Below are 17,550 nucleotides of genomic sequence, written 5' to 3' on the forward strand. Positions count from 1 at the left end.
TTTCTTCCCCAAAGTCAGCAAAATTTACACCAATAAGAATTTTAAACTCTTGTATTTGACACTTAAATTTTTAGTCTTTCTAGTGGGTATTTCTGTATGTATTGTGAGATAGAGATCCAAATACATTTTTTTCCTCTTTAGATCCTGAATTTTCTGGCTCTGGTTTTGAATAGTTCTTCCTCTTCCCATGCTACCTGTCACATATTAAATTTCCACATACATGTGCATCTCCTTCAAATTCTCTACTCTGTTGCATTGGTAAATCTGTCTATCCTTGACTCATACCATTCTATTACTATTTAATCACTATAGGCTTATAATTTAACCTTAATTTCTAGTGGGGCAAATCACCTTTCATTGATCATTTTCTTCAGAAGTGACTTGGCTTAAGCTCACTAGTGATCATGAAAATGTAAACAAGACCACAGTGTGACCCCAATTTATTCCCATTCAAATGGCCAAATTAAGTCTGATAATTATTGTGATGGCAGCGATATGGAGCAACATGAATTAGTCGTGGCATTAGAAATTGGTACAACACTTTGAATAGCAATTTGGCATCATTGTGTAAAGCTACACATTTGCATATCCTGAAGATCCAGAAATTTTACTCCTAGATATATACTTAGAGAATATTAAAAGGAAGGAGCACATAGATAGGAGTTATTTGAAATGCTCAAGTTATTTGAAATGTTAAGTTGGAAGTAGGTTACTAGTGGAACATTATACAACTTAGTTAATTGTATAAAAGAAGGTCATATGCAGACCAATGATGGTAACCTATAATTCCATAACTCAGATTGGACTAACTGCTATAACAAGCAAACAAAACTCTCACTGCCATAACACCAAAAAAAAAAAAAATTTACCATTCACTCACACAAAAGTCAATGCAGAAATTCCTAGAAAATTGTCTTTCTTCAGAGCTCTTCTCCAAAATGTGATTCAGGAATCTAGTCTGCTTCCACCTCTGAGCAAAACCATCCCTTACAGCCTGGGAGTCCTTTTCTTCCAGCTGCAGGAAGGGAACAAAAGAGCATGGAAAAGCACACCTATTCTTAACTACTTTGATCTGGAAATAACTTTTTTCCTTTGGTCACATTTCACTAGTAAGAACCAGTTATCTGGTCTGATCTAGAAGCAAGGACAGAGGGGAAGAATGGGGTTGCATGTGGGAAATGTGATCTAGATCTGTGTTTGTAAAAAAGAGCAATGCAGGTCTATGTTGCAACTATGCAACATGCAGGTCTATGTTGCAACATGCAGGTCTATGTTGCAACTATGCAACAGTGATTAATCCAATTGTGCAGCTACGGTTCTGGTTTTTTTATACACTCTAAACAACTTTATTATTCTTCTGCCATTTCATTTCTATTTTTTTCCTCACAGTTTCATTGAGATATAATTAACATGCAGCACTGTATAAGTTTAAGGTGTACAGCATAATGATTTGACTTACCTACATCATGAAATAATTATCACAATGTTTAATGGACATCCATTATTTTATATAGATGCAACATTAAATAAATAGAAAAAATATTTTTCCTTGTGATGAGAACCCTTAGAATTTACTTTCTTAACAGCTTTCATATATAACATACAGAAGTGTTAATTATTTTTATCACATTGTACATTAATCACTAGTACTTATTTATCTTACAACTGGAAGTTTGTACCTTTCAAATACTTTCATCCAATCTCCCCTCTCCCCACCCGCCGCCTTTCGTAACCACAAATCCAATCCCCTTTTTTTCTGTTTGTTTGTTGATTTGTTTGGTTTTGACGTATAAGTAACCTACAAAACTATGTTAGTTCCTGGTACCAACACAGTGATTCAATATTTTTATACATTTCAAAATGGTCACCATGATAAGTCTAGTTGTCACCATACAAAGATATTACAAAATTATTGACTATATTCCCCACAGTGTACATTTCATAACTGACTCATTTATTTTGTCACTGAAAGTTTGTACCTCTTAGTTTCCCTCACCTATTTCTCTCCTCCCCTCACCCCCTTCCCTCTGGCAACGACCTGTTTTTTCTCTGTATCTCTGACTCTGTTTCTGTTTGGTCACGTTTTTAAAATTTTTTTATTTGTTTTTTTTTTTAAGATTCCACATATAAGTGAAATAATACACTATTTGTCTTTCTCTGAGTTATTTCACTTTACATAATTCCCTCTAGTTCCATCCATGTTGTTGCAAATGGCAAGATTTCATTATCCTAAGGTTCTATCTTTTCAAAGACAAAAATAAAAGCAAGGACTTCCCTGGTGGTGCAGTGGTTAAGAATCTACCTGTCAACGCAGGGGACATGGGTTTGAGCCTTGGCCCAGGAAGATCCCACATGCTGCGGAGCAACTAAGCCCATGAGCCACAACTACTGAGCCCACGTGCCACAACTACTGAAGGCCATGTGCCTAGAGGCCGTGCTCCACAACAAGAGAAGACACCACAATGAGAAGCCCGTGCACGGCAACGAAGACTAGCCCCTGCTCACAGCAACTAGAGAAAGTCCGCACACAGCAACGAAGACCCAAAGCAGCCAAAATAAATAAATAAATAAATTTATTTTTTAAAAATTAACCATTCATTTAAAAATAAATAAATAAAAACAAGATTACTACTATTGTTTTCTTTGAAACATACTTCCAGTATATTTTTTCTTATATTGTACTTAGTTTTCTTCCCCCTAATTTAAAATAGCTTTGTCATATTTTTTCTGATAAAAACAGTATGGTTATTGTAAAAAAAAAGTCAGACGCTATAGAAAAAATAATTTTTTTAAGAAAATTCACCTAAATCCCACTACCCAAGATAGCCATTTAACCACTACTGATGGACCTTCTTCCAAGCGTCTCTCAGATAAATATGCCTACACGTATATCACTTCACAGTCCTTTTGCAGCATTCAATGGCTGTAGATTTATTGTACATTTGCAGTGTGTGAGGCTTTGTGCTAAGCGCTCAAGGGCATTAACCTATTTAAGAATAGCAATATTATAAACTAAGTAGAATTATTATCTATATTTCATAGATGAGAAAATTGAGGCTAGGAGAAGTTAAGTAATCCACTCACAATCCCAAGGCTTAGTGATAACAGAGTGAAGATTCAAACTCAAATCTGCAAGATCCCAAAGCCTAAGCTTTTAAGCAGTGCCCTATGCTGTCAGATCTTCTCTGATGCACCTACTACTCCCTATTGATAGAGTCTCTAGGTAATTTCCTTTCTAAACCGCAGACCACACAGCAACGAGAATAGACATGTCTTTGAACTTTCTGTACTTTTCTGTGTATCTCTTTGTCATCAGTTCCCTCCAGAAAGTTTTCACAAATCAGTCTCTTACTTTCATACATACTGCTTTCTTAAAAAGCTGTGCAAAGGTTGAATATGTAAAAATGAAGCTTGCTGGCAGGTAAATGCCACATAAGATACCTCTCAATGGTCGTTGCTTTTCCACTGATCTGCAGAGCCAAATTTGTTACATGAAAGTCAATTTATACCACTCAGACTTTGGAAATACTTCCATTTATGGTATGTATTGACTTGCAATTTTTAATTTATTTTATACCAGCTCAATGGTTCTCAGATATCATGTTTTGTACCCCTCAATTAGAAAACATCTTTCTAAATCTGAACACCTAGATTCATGTAGTTTGTTGGTCACAGATACTCCATGTTGCATGCATGTGGATTAATGGTTCATTAGCTTGTTCTTTTACTAAAGTCTCACATCGTTTGGAGTGTGTTGTTTTGATTACCTTTTAGTAAGTGTTCGTTGTTGTATATTGGAAAGGCATGGTCTTGGACATCAGATAGAAGTGGCCACAAATACCAAGTCTGCATTTTTAATAGTTGTGTAAATGTGGGTGAGGCACTTTGCATTTCTGAACTTCAGTTACCTTATTTTGAAAGATGCTTTAGCATTCTTCAAGCACTATTGAGAATACACGATTATGAAATAGATGAACCTAAAATAAGTAATCAATAAATTTGTTTCCTTCCTTCCTAAAAAAAACAAATCTATGGATATTTATTTATAACATCTGAAACTGTGGCTTATAGTAATGTCAAAATAGGGCCTAAATTACCCTCCCACTAATAAGGTATGAAAACACAAGTTTTCCCAGATTAACCAATACTGGGTCTTATCAATCATTTTAGCCATTGCAAACATATAGGTGAAAGGTTAATGTTTATATCTTCTTCAGTTTCAATTGCTTTGACTACTAGTAAAGCTGATAATATTTTACAAATTGCCTTTCAGTAATTTTTGCCCATTTCCTTTGGAATGTTTGTACCTTTCTTTTTATTTGTGAGAGTGTGCTGTCATATTTATTACAACTATTTTTCTACTAAATTTCCTGACTATTGCAATGCTAGTAATACATAAAAAGTGAGAGTACTAGGTATATACTGGTTTATTCACTTTCACAGGAACTACACATACTTCCTGCAAACCTCAAGAGTGCCTTTTCTAACAGAAAACCTCAGCTTAAAAGTACAGATAAAATATTTTAGTTTGCATATTTCTTGTGCAAGATCTAGACCAGGGGTTTCTCCATGAGGGGAAAGTATCTTGTTGCTCTGACATTTTGTTTGGGGACTCTCATTTAATCCATAATGAATAAAACACTGCTTATTACTCAGAGCTCTTCTACTATGTGTTCCTTACTTATTAATTAGGTGGCTTATAAAGAAACACCACTTAAAATGGAGTACAAGAAACTATGCCACGGATACCAGTAGAGGCTCTACCACAAACTAGTTTTGAGGAATCAGCCAACCAGTGACTGTCAGTGACTCAGTGCTTCTATCTTTACTTTCATTAACCTCTTGGACATATGATGGAAGCTGGTAGTATTATGTCTACAAAATACTCAGATAATATACAAAGTACAAGTGTAATTTGTAACCATGCTCTTTCTCTTTTGCCATGTAGATCATAGTATGTCAGACAATAATGCAGGTAAAGAAGTGAAATTAAGGAAATTAGGTAGCTCAAGGGTACGTTTTTATGTTCAAGTTCAGGATAATTAAAAGGCAAAGAGGAGAGGGAGAGAGAGAGAAAAAATAGTACCTAATATGAATTGAATGAGTAGCCTGTTCTCACTCCCAAGGGTTTCTAAGCAGAGTTTTGCAGGTACTGCCAATGGGTACTGTGAAAACAAGTGGCCTTCATACTTTGATTTTCAAGTTGCCACCAAAATCTCTCCTGACCCAAAGCAATACTCCCATGATTCTGACATATCAGAAATCCCTCCATTAAAGTCATTTACTCATAAAGTTACACCTTCATTCAACAAAAACAGTTTTTATTATGTGTAAGATACCATCTTAGAAATAAGGGAAAAGAAAAGAATAAGGTATGACTCATGTTCTGGTGAGTGATATATATCTATATCTACAGATATATAGATATATATCATAATCCATTGCAACACGACCTGTACTATCATAGCTTGATTAATTACTTGAAAAGGAACATTGAATCTCCAGGAGCCACAAACAATCCTGGGGGTGCATAGAGCATAGAGCCTCCCTCTCAGATATTAACACTGAATTATGGTTAATACATTACATAATAGAATGTCACTCTATGAAGCAAGAAGGTCCCTAAGGGAGCTCACAGAGAAGATAATTCTGAAGAAAGAACGTGGGAAGATTGGCTCTATTGGCATTTTCCCAAGTGTTTTATACCAAACACTAGTTTTGAAGGTTATTCTATGATAAAAGAAGATGGGGTCCACTTCTAATAAGCTTGGGATATTTTTGTGTATTATTAAATCACAGTATACATCACCATATTAAAAGTTCTGAGAAGACCTGCAGTAAAATTTAGCTAACCCAGCTTTTCCTAAATATTTTTAACTTACAGAACCCTTTTTCATAGAAGACTTAAACAAACTGGAGATGTATTTTAGAAATACTAATCCAGTGCATTGGTATTCTGTCTAGCAAGAGCCATACTAAAAGTTAGGTGTGATAGGGGTGGGTGCTAAACATAGCACTGTCGAAACTAGTAAGCACAGGAGTCATTTTAAGTTTTGTTTTCCTTTTTTTCAGAAGGCTGACATTTTGGCCACAAAGTCTGCCATAATCTTAAAATCCTCTGTCATGCAGAATTCAAACACTTACGGGTTTCCTAAACTGGATGTCAGGTAGCCTCTATCTGCCTGAAAAGAAATATACCTGAGGCCTGACATCCATGGGCAGCAGCCATCCTAAGGAGCCTTTCCTTGAGAAGCCACATACTGCAATGGAAACCACGAGCTGTAAAATCACATCGTTCAATCTTATCCTGATCCTGGTTCAGTTGATACAAGATGTGTTACACGAAGGAGAATCAAGATCATCCCCACCTCACAGACATCAGAATTAGAAATGGAACATATAACTTGTCTGGATCATAGGAGGGACTCAATAAATGGCACTGATTACAGTCAAAAGATAGTCACTGAAACCAACACAAAGACTCAAAACTAGAGCCAAGACTGCCAGAAAAGTTGGTGACAAGAGAGGAATGTGGTTTTTATGAGAGGTTATCATTTTATTTTTATGAATACTAATGACTGATTTTTTGGAGTCAGCCAAACCTATGATCCTCTGTTTCCCTTACCTGATCTCCTCCCCATACTTGAAATACCAGGAGGAAGATGTATGTCACTAGACAACTTTGACCTCAGGCTAGAAGACATTTCCATCTTCCCGATGAAGGATCACTCACAAATACAATAAGACTTCTTTATTGTGGAATAATTAGTGTGTGAGTGTTATGGATGACCTAACTCTCTGATTAACCAAAACAATTTTTAACTTTATTCTTTACTGAAAATTTTTCCAATTTTTTTTTCTGATAGAGCAGAGGAAAAATACTGAATCCTTAATGATTGAGCCTCAGTCAACACATTTCATATTAGTACCACAGACCAATAACCGATACACAAAACCTAGAAGGAGTCTGACAATGTATGCATTCACTTAAAGAACATATGATACTAGATTGAACCTGAGTGGGTCCCCAAAGTTGATTCCAAAAACAAATTGATCAAATGTTGTCTTATCAGAGTCTTAGCCTGGATATTCCATATAAAAGAGCAGCCACCACCCCACTCCTAAAATTTCTCGTCACCTGCTTTATTTGGACTCATAGCTCTTATCATCACCTTTGACACATCTTTGTATATTCTGTGTATTGTTCTTCTCTCTCTACTAGAATCTAATGTCCTAAGAGCTGAGACTGTTTCAGTCTTGAATTCTCAGTGCCTATAATGTAGGAACTCAATAAACATTTATTGATTAAATAAAGGAATAGAAACTGATTCTCTTGTCATTTTCTTCAAAGAACTAAAAAGAGAAGCCCTGTTCAATTTAACTTGGAACAAACTATTATACTTTACACTGATAGTATCCTAGTATGATGAAATATATGCAGAGGGAAAAGGTTAAAGTATATGGGGACTAGAATAGATTTTAAAAGTGATCTAGCCAATCCACTATCTTTTTATGAATGGGAAAACAAATTACACTTACGGATGCACACAGTTCAATGCATTTTGAGAAATGAATGCACCTCTGTAACTAGTACCACAAGACATAGAACATTTCTGTTGCCCTTTGTGTCCTTTCCCACTCAATCCTCTCCATCCCCGGGCCCAGGCAACAACTGACCTGCTTTCTGTCACTGTAGATTAGTTTTCCTGTTCTAGAATTTTATATAAATGGAAGCATACAGTGTGTCATCTTTTGAGTCTGCTTTCTTTTACACAGCATTGTGTTTTCAAGATTCATCTATATTGTTCCATGCATCTGAAGTTCGTTTCATTTTATTGCTGAATACTATTTCATGGCATGGATTTAGAACAATTTGTTTATCTAGTCACCTGCTGATGGACATTTGGGTTGTTTCTGGTTGTGGGCTTTTATTAATAAATTTGCTATGAATACTCTTAAAAAGCAAAATTACAGTTATGGACAACACCAGGAAACTAATGCCTGTTCTGTCACATCCCTAGGGCAGGGCTCAGTGGAAGTCAGAAGAGTGACCCCGCCAACAAAAAATGTGATATAGGGCTTCCCTGGTAGTGCAGTGATTAAGAATCCACCGGCCGATGCAGGGAACACGGGTTCGAGCCCTGGTCCAGGAAGATCCCACATGCCACAGAACAACTAAGCCCATGCGCCACAACTACTGAGCTTGCATTCTAGAGCCCATGAGCCACAACTACTGAAGCCCACGAACCACAACTACTGAAGCCTGCGTGCCTAGAGACAGCGCTCTGTAACAAGAGAAGCCACCGCAATGAGAAGCCTGCGCACTGCAACACAGAGTAGACCCTGCTTTCCGCAACTAGGGAAAAGCCAATGTGTAGCAATGAAGACCCAATGCAGCCAAAAATAAAATAAATACATTTAAAAAAAATAAAAGAATAAAGAGATGAGATTGACAAACATGAATCATTTTTTCAAAAATGTGCTCTATATGGGGGAGAATGATTAATGCATTTCTTTGTTTGCTTTTCCAACTACACAAGACAGAGCCCCCATGGAAAAAGTACACAGCGATGGGTTCATGTGGTGGATGCACGCTTGCATGCTAGTCTTCCCCCATCACCTGCAGTGGCTCCTTTTCTGCGATCCTCTTCACAGTTCACTGCATCCAACCAGGACAGACATTAAAGTAAAATTAAGTATGAACTGCATTGTGACCTGGGAAATCCACACAACTCTAACCCATCTACTTCCCTTCTTTCTGTAAATGACATTAATCAAGTAACTTTTAAAAAATTCAAAGTGTTGATCATCACCTTCTTTTTAAAAGTTGTGATTAGTACCCCTAATTTCATTATACATTTTCTTACTTATGGTATTTTAATATGTTCCATAATAAGCTATAAGTGTAAAGCTGTCCCCGAAAATTTCCCTCAAATACCTATAAAAGTTTTATACTCCCCTTTGCTGCTCAGGTGAGTTTATTTACCTTTTCCTTCTCTTCACGACCATGATCATTTTTCTTTGGGTCACAGTCAATAGTCTACAAAAATGAGTCACCATATTTGCACCAATCTCTACACTCCCAGAGCCTCCCATTTTTTTTTTTAGTTCTTGTTTCTTCTTTCTTTCCTCATGTCACTTATATTATCCCTGCTGTAGGAATTTACTTGATCTTTGTATTATTATCTCCTATTGGAATAAAGCCTATTAATTTCTGAGTTTACCATCAAAACCAAAGATGGAATCATCCTCCCACTGTTAGAATCAGTTGATAGTCCTAACATTTAAAAAATAAATCTTTAGATATTCAGCATATGGATTTTTCTTACATAGTCAAAATAAATTTGTTAGGGGTATTTACATTTGCATAACTGACATGAAAGGAGTTTAATAAATGTGTAAACTTTGCGAATTTAGTGCCTAAACTGTTAGTGTGAGGAAATGCTAACACTTTTATTAAACAGTTCCTAGAAGTGAATGTATGAATGTATTGAAAGAAGGTAGAAAAATTACACGTGCACTTAAGTATTTCTGGCAGGGATATCTCCACCAAAAAAAAAACAAAAACAAAATGGTGCACATATAGAAACAAAAATGGTGCACATATAGAAATTCAAGGAAGCAAATATCAAAATGAAGAAGACTTTTTTTTCTATTCAATGGGGAGAAGAGAGTGAATTAATTATTCAGGTATTATGCCTATAATGGAGTTAGTCATTGAAATATATTACTGTGGGTTTTTTCCCTTTCCACATTTGTGTTTGTAGTGGGTATTTGCCAGAATGGTGGCAATATGACTTCCTATGTCTGTGGACATTCCCATATCATAGTCCTTTCTCCCAATGTAGAGTCCTGAGTCCATCTCCAACCTGTCATTGTCATATGGCTTACATTGAACCCATCAAACTACCGCTACAAGTTTGGATTTGGAAGAGATTAATATGCAGATAGAATGCTCCACATGGAATCCACGTTTTGGGAGAATTTTTTGATTGTGGACAAAAGCCATGGAGTTTGTTTTTAGTTAACTGACTTTATTTTTAAGGTCAGTTTTAGTTTCACAGCAAAATTGAGCGGAAAGTACAGAGTCCCCATATATCCCCTTGCCCCACACACATGTATAGCCTCCCCCTATCATCATCCCACACCAGAGGGGTCCATTTGTTCCACTGATGAACCTACATTGACACATCGTCACCCAAAGTCCACAGTTTCCATTAGGACACAATCTCTGTGTTGTCCATTCTATGGGCTTTGACAAATGTACCCACCCTTTACAGCTTCATACAGAATAGTTTTAGCACCCCAAAACTCACCTGTGCTCCACCTATTCATCCCTCCCTCAGTCTAAATTTCCGGAAACCACCACTCTTTACTGCCTCCATAGTTTGCCTTTTCCAAAATGCCATATAATTAAAATCATATATTATGTAGTCTTTTCACTTTGACCTCTTGCACTTAATAGTATATTTTTAAGTTCCTTCCATGTCTTTTGTGACTTGTTCGCTCATTTCTCTTTACTACTGAATAATATTTCATTGTATGGGCGCAGCAGAGTTTATTTATCCAGTCTCCTGTCGAAGGACATCTTGGTTGCTTCCAAGTTTGGGCAATTTTGAAAAAAAGCTATTACAACATCCATGTGCAGGTTGTGTGTGAGCATATGTTTTCAACTCATTTGGGCACATTCCAAGGATAGCAAGTGATGGATCATATGGCAAGACTATGTTTAGCTTTGTGAGGGACTGCCAAACTATTCATAAGTGGCTGCGCCACTTTGCATTCCCACCAATAATGAATGAGAATTCCTGTTGCTCCAAATCCTTGCCTTCATTTGGTGTTGTTAGTGTTTTGAATTTTTGCCATTGTAATAGGTGTGTAGTGGTGTGTCATTATTATTTTAATTTGCAATTTCCTGATGAGGTATGATGTTGAGCATCTTTTCCTTTGTTTATTTTCCATCTGTATATCTCCTTTGGTGAGGTATTTGTTAAAATCTTTTGCCTGGGTTCTTTAGTCAAGTTGTTTGTTTTCTTATTGTTGAGTTCTAAGAGCTCTATGCATGCTTTGGATAACAGTCCTTTATCAGATATGTCTTTTGAAAATATTTTCTCCTAACCTGTGGCTTATCTTCTCCTTCTCTTGACAGTCTTTCACAGAACAGAAGTTTATAATTTTAATGAGCTCCAACTTAATTTTTTCTCTTAAGGAGCAGACCTTTGGTTTTATACCTAAAGCAAAAATAATCTCCAAACACAAGGGCATCTAGATTTTCTCCTATGTCATGTTCTAGATGTTTCATAATTTTGTGTTTTACACTTGGCCTATGATACATTTTGAGTTAATTTTTCTTGAAACGTGTGAGGTCTGTGTCTAGATTTTTTTTTTTTTTTTGCTTGTGGATACCCAGTTGTTCCAGAACTATTTATTGAAAAGATTATCCCTTCTCCCATCATACCCACTCTAAGAAGAGTTGTACATTACCACTCTCTTTCCTGAGGCTGAGATATCACAGAAAGTCACTACCTGAGATCAGGCTCAGTTTCTTAATAACTGTGTGCTCTTAGCCAAGACAGTCAATCTCTCTGTGGCTCAGTTTTCTTACCATTTAAATTTCAGTGACAGTTTTAGACTCGCTGTATTCTTACATCTAATATCTACGAATAAATATAATACTCTACAAGTATTACAATCACAGTGGAAGAATTTCCTAGCGAAGAGAGAAACGTGACAACATCTTTCTTCAAACTAGCTAAGGATGCATCTTTCATTTCCTATTTAATAATCGTAACTCATACTTATATATAAATTCAGAAAAATTTTAGAGAACATTCTTGGTATAATTCTCCCCTTCTCTCTGTTATTTCTATTTCTTGATCATGTCCATATTATTACCTATTTCAAATGCTGTACTGCAATTGGTTTTCTTACATCATAGTGTCATCTGCTGGATTGTGAGTTCCTGGAGAACAGAAGTGGTGTTTTAATTATCTTGACATATACTAAGCTTAACAAGCTGCCTGTCTTATAGCAAGTACTCAAACCTATTTGCTGAATTGAACCTCCTGTTAATAAAGTTTATTTTCTGTTATACATAATTTTAGAAATATGAAAGTATAGAATGAAGGATATAATGTAATTTGTTATTCCTCCCATTCATCCCCAGAATATTAATTGACCCCCTCCCACCATTCTGTGCTAGGCAAGGGGACCTGGTGTCACACAAGCAGCTTCCAGTCTAAATACAGGATTGGGGTGAGGGAAGCACAGACAGGCAAAGGAGTAATTTCAATATAAATTGGTAAGATTTAGGTTAAAGTTAAGTATAAGATGCCACAGAAGCACAAAAGAGGGGTTGCAGTCACTAAAAATACAAATACAATTAATATTGTAAGATCTCTCCTTCTTAGATTATTTCATTGAATTGAATTGAAGTCCAAAAGACCACAGGGTTATTGTTAGTAGACTCAGGTCCTACCTAAGTGATTCAAAACATCCAGTCAGTTAGTTAAAAGTTATGTGCACTATTTGGTTGAAACCTCTTAGCCTTACCTAGCTCCCTTAGATAATGTGATAACAAGATATGTATACCTATATTCTTCCACATATATTATTATCTTTTGAAAACCTCTAGAGTTTGGAAGACATTTGGGAAACTCAAGTACATGTTCAGTCAGGAAACTTTCCTTTCATCTTCTGTGACTTTGCTAGGTTTCACCCCTCATAAAACAAGTGTTTTCTTCTTAGTGTTTCATTTAAGACCAGCTTTGAACATTATTGTAGGCAAATATCAATGAGAAAAGACAGATGACACCACCCTTTGCTAGGAGGCACTGTGTTAATCATTTCCTCTCTGGTTCACTAGTTGGATGACTAGAAGTAAGCTGATTCCAACAAGCTGCCCTCAGTTACCCTCTGAAAATACTTGACATTGCTGACTCTCCCCTTAGGACTAGTAAAACAGTCCTTTCTCTTCCCTTGAAACTATCTAGGTTTGATCATCTCTTAACTATTTAAAATCACATAGAAGTGGATGTATACATCATCAGCTACTTGGATAGTAGAGTCATACACATGAATCAAAATAGCAACTTAATAAGAACAGGGGGGCATGAGTCTGGGGTGCTAAGTGACCAGGTGAAGTAATGTTAATTAAAATGTTACTGCAAATTGTGATCACATTCAAAAAATGTTCCAGGTGACAGTGTTTGGAATGTTAAAATCTTACTGGCAAAACAAAAAAGCATGACTTGTATGATAACTAGAGTAGTGACAGTTACGGAAATCACAGAAAGGCAGTGAGATCATTGCCCAATTTGAGGAGAATTGATTTTTGTTGGAATAAAGTATCTTTCCATCAAAAGTCTAATCTTTGCTACTTTGGCAAATGAAAGAACTCGCAAGTTGTATTTTTTTTTCTTTCTTTTAAGGAGATCAAATGAGACACAGAGGTATGAGAATTTACTCCAGATCAAACTTGAATGAAGCTAATTTTTGAGTAGTGAACCCTCAGAATGGGACCCCAATAGTGGTTGGATCATTTTCTCCTTTATTCCATAAAAATAGAACTCCATTATGAAGACAGGTTGAAATAGATTTTAAATTGTCATTGTCACAGTTGTCACCTATAACTCATGTGTAGAGAACCATTTTGCACTAGAACCTAAAAATGATGAATATAGCTTTCATCTCTAATAAACACTGACCAAAATGTCTCCCATCATGGCTATCATCAAAAGGAGGTACAGTTAAGACAGAAATGGAACACAAATGATGAATTACTTTTCCCAATATGTAATGAATAAACTTTGAGACTGTTCTTAATAATAAACATGTATTAATTAGAGCATCTAAATGAATATGAAAGACATAAAAATATAAAAACAATAATTTGACTCATGCAGCACTTTTATAAAAGGTGAATATAATGTAATTAGTCCATGAGCTTTAAAGGGAAATGAGCTGCCTGGCTAGTGAGGGGACAAGATGCCAGAGGGTCACTACCCACTCAGGGTCACAGCTGTACTGCTGGACTGTTGGGCTCCTGTAGGATTGGTCTGGCTCACATTTCTCCTGGTGGACTTTATTGTTCGGACTGCTTTCTTCACCCATTCAACTTGTGGATCAGCACAGACTTTAAGGCCACGTCTGGTAATAAATCTGCAATGCAAAGAAAAAATAGACAAAGTTAGTCACATCCTCAAAGCCTTGGGACCAGAAGTTAAGATCAGATCATATATAAGAGATCTTGTGCAGAAATGACCGGACAAAACAGTCTTTCAGATTCAGGAGAACATAAATGAAAATCTTTCCTCTGCAATCTATTTTCCCATAAAGGAGAAATAGCTCCAGGTAATACCCAGATCCCTGGCTCAGCATAAATTGCAGGCTCCTTTTCTCATCATTGCTACCAGGTGATGTAATTAAACTGGACATTTGAGGTCATCTAGTCCAATTATTACATATCATCTTCTTTTTCAAATAAACACACTCATCTTATTTTCTGGACAAAAGGTAATTTATCATATTTTGGGAGGTAAAGTTGCAATTGTGTGTTGGGAAGAGTTGCTGTTCTGAAGATGAGATCCTGGAAAGAGAACGGTACCATGTAGGCTAGTTGTTGACACTATTCCTCGAGATACGGCAACTGATAAAATATGGCACTCTACTCCAGCCCACCATAAGGGCAGAGAAAGGCAGGGAACGGGAAGGATGGGAAGGAAGGCATCCCACACCAGTGTGTCTCTATAGTCAAATCCTGATCTGAACCAGCCAGCTCTAAACCTAACCCTCGGGACTGAGCATATTATTCATCTGATTCCCAGTTAGATTCTTCTGCTAAGATAAAGCAGAAAGGAGGGTGATAGTCTTCACTCGGTTGCCAATTTTTTGTCATAAACATTGTTTGGGGCTACATAAAGACATGGTTCATATGGAAAAACAGAAAGACTATTGGCTACGTTGAGGTTTTCCTCCTTGTTGACATTTTTCCTGAGGAGGGCAGCATTTCTATATATCTGTGTTCCATCAAGCCCAGATTTGGGGGAGAGCAACTCACATCACTGCTTTCATGGGGCCCTCCTTGATGGTGTAGGTCTTGATTTTTTTAATTGGCAGTTGCTGGGTAGTCAGACTCACACAGATGGTCTTTTCTAGAACTTCACTCCCCACACCTAGGAAAGAAAACCATGTAAATAAAAATAAAATATAATTTCTAATACTATAAATAAACCAACAAAGAGTGACATGATAAAGAATAATTTGGGAAAGGAACACTAAATATGGGAGAGGTAGCTCATTTTTGACTGAATAAATAAAGGCATTCTCATTTTAAATGGTAAAATGTAAAATATGTGAAAGAAGTAGTTCATAAAGTACTCCTCCTCAATAGAAATGGTCCAGGGGATTAAACTTTTTATGTGTAGAGAACATCTTACATTAGAGAAGGGAAAATTACTTGGAAGAGTGAATAATAGTAAGGGTTTTCTAAAATCTAAAAAGGGTTTCTAAGTGCTGATTTCCTCCTAAGTTGAACAGACTGGTATTTGCTTCTCAAGGAAGCAAATATTCTCAGAGACTATTTCTTAGAGAAATATTCAGCAAAAAAGCATCTAAAATAATAGCTGATGATGACAAAGTTTGAGCTACAGTGTTGCTGATATCAGAAGTCTTTCTATAAACATGAAACTGAGCAGAAGGTATTCACTAACATTGCTCTTCATCTCTCCTTCTTTCCATCACACAATATCCAGCCTGTACATTCTTAACCCTCTACATTTGCCTATTTATTTATTTACTTATTTTTTATTTTTTGCCAATTTATTTCTAATGCTGAACTATCTCTGAACCCAATGAAAGAGGGAAATACCCAAGTGTCTACAGTCTTCCTCAGTCTTCTTTCCCCTACCCATACGTGGGTTTCCACCAAATGGCAGAATATTGTCTCAGACAAATGCCAGCCAGCCATGGTTAAGACAACATTTGGCCTAAACTTTTTGTTTCATCAATATTTTTTTATTTGGTGCACAATTTCAGGGAGTTCCAGACATTGCCATCTCTATTTACAGACACCCTTGGCATCCACGATCAGGTTCAGATATTCTAGTCTAAGTAATAAGTCTACGGATTAGGAAGTTGAAAGGACAGTTAACTGAAACGTTAATTATACCCAAAGGATATTCTCTCTTGTTGCCAGAGCCACAAGGAGCTCCAACCAGCTGGGAAAAAATGATCCTTTAAGAAATATGTGTAGAATGCTCAGGTAAGTCTCAGTGTAGTTAAGTCTCATCTGGGTATGTCTTGTAGGTTTATTTGATTGTATATAAGATGTTGATATTTGTTCGCACTTATGGTCTCTTATAAACTCAAGAAATTGATCATCAGTGGGAACAACATTCATAGAAGTAATAATAGACTCTCCTACACACTTAAAGGTAATATTGATTTCCTGGATATGAAGGTATGAGCTACCAGTCATTTTTGTTTTCATAGGAAACATTGATTTCCTTCAGAACATACACCCTCTAGCTCATTCCCGCATTGTAAACTGTCAAAATCTGGAGAATTTTCAAGATCAATACTAAATAGGCAAAAGCTTCAAAGTCGTCATCACCATTCCACAGCGAACATTAATCAAGAAGTTAGGAGTTGTGTGGAAACCCGATAAGTGATTATAAGATTTATTTCATTTTAATCCCTGGTAGGCGTATCGGTTATAACATTCTTCTTATAGATAAGTAAGCATAGGCACAGAGAGGTGAAGAAATTTACCCCAAATCACCCAATTGTGAAAACTAGGAGCCCAGATTGTGACCAAGTTCTATCTTCAAAATCTACAAAGTCTCCTAGAGTCAAATTATTCCCATTTTCACTAGGGAAGTCTGAGGCTAAGCTGGGCGAAAGTTTACTGCAGTCAAAGCTTGAGTCAAAACGAAAATGTGTGGCCACTGCCTGCATACATAGATGCTCCTTCTCTCATAAATAAGCTTTTGACTTACCTTCCACAGTGTATGCAGCGAGACAGCAGATCCCGAGGAAGGCCAGGATGAGAAGTCTCATGGCTGAGGTCCTGATGAGCTGTGCAGCAAGAGGCTGAGGAACTGATCCTTTCAGTCTCTTTTATTCCTCCAATGATCAGCGCACTTCCTGTGGTGAGAGGGCGCTTTCGAGGTGGGTGTGGAATCATGGAAAGTCTTTGCAATACTGATGCTTTCTTTGGTTGAAAAAATAAGTTCCTTTGTCCCCACTCATACTAACCCAACACCTTGTGGCCTTTTCTCCTCCTCCTGTGGTTAACGTGTCCGTGAAACCAAATATGTGCACAGAAGAAACATAGTTGTCTCATCTCCTGCCACCAGTCTAAATTCAAACCTTCCACTGCACACATGCCCCAAGGCCATGCCAGTGTCATGGCCCAGCACAGGGACAGTGTAAAGGAAACAAGGTGGAGTGGTCCCTGTGGTCCATCTCCCCCACCTGCCTCATGTTACCTCAGCTGTGACATGAGGCTTCCACCACTGTGGATCCTAAGCCCAGTGATGCCTTAGGGAG

The 17,550-nt window shown here is 36.9% G+C and overlaps 1 protein-coding gene across 1 annotated transcript; it reads right to left on the reverse strand.

Annotated features, from left to right (window-relative positions):
* Positions 1-14,000: 14,000 nt before the first annotated feature.
* Positions 14,001-17,129, reverse strand: LOC132515854 (lymphotactin-like). The gene is made up of 3 exons (XM_060142209.1): positions 16,998-17,129; positions 15,059-15,173; positions 14,001-14,160 (listed from the first exon to the last, which is right to left on the reverse strand). The coding sequence occupies exons 1-3, from the start codon at positions 17,056-17,058 to the stop codon at positions 14,001-14,003; spliced, it is 336 nt and encodes a 111-aa protein (XP_059998192.1). The 5' UTR covers positions 17,059-17,129.
* Positions 17,130-17,550: the final 421 nt, after the last annotated feature.

Source organism: Lagenorhynchus albirostris, chromosome 2, assembly GCF_949774975.1.
Source record: "Lagenorhynchus albirostris chromosome 2, mLagAlb1.1, whole genome shotgun sequence".
Lineage (NCBI taxonomy): Eukaryota > Metazoa > Chordata > Mammalia > Artiodactyla > Delphinidae > Lagenorhynchus > Lagenorhynchus albirostris.

Excerpts from the sequence above, each read along its gene's own strand:
- LOC132515854 (XM_060142209.1), bottom strand. The coding sequence starts at position 17,058 with ATGAGACTTCTCATCCTGGCCTTCCTCGGGATCTGCTGTCTCGCTGCA. Across the intron at positions 15,174-16,997 it reads CGCTGCATACACTGTGGAAG|GTGTGGGGAGTGAAGTTCTA; the intron begins GTAAGTCAAAAG and ends TTTCTTTCCTAG. Across the intron at positions 14,161-15,058 it reads GGCCCCATGAAAGCAGTGAT|ATTTATTACCAGACGTGGCC; the intron begins GTGAGTTGCTCT and ends TTTGCATTGCAG.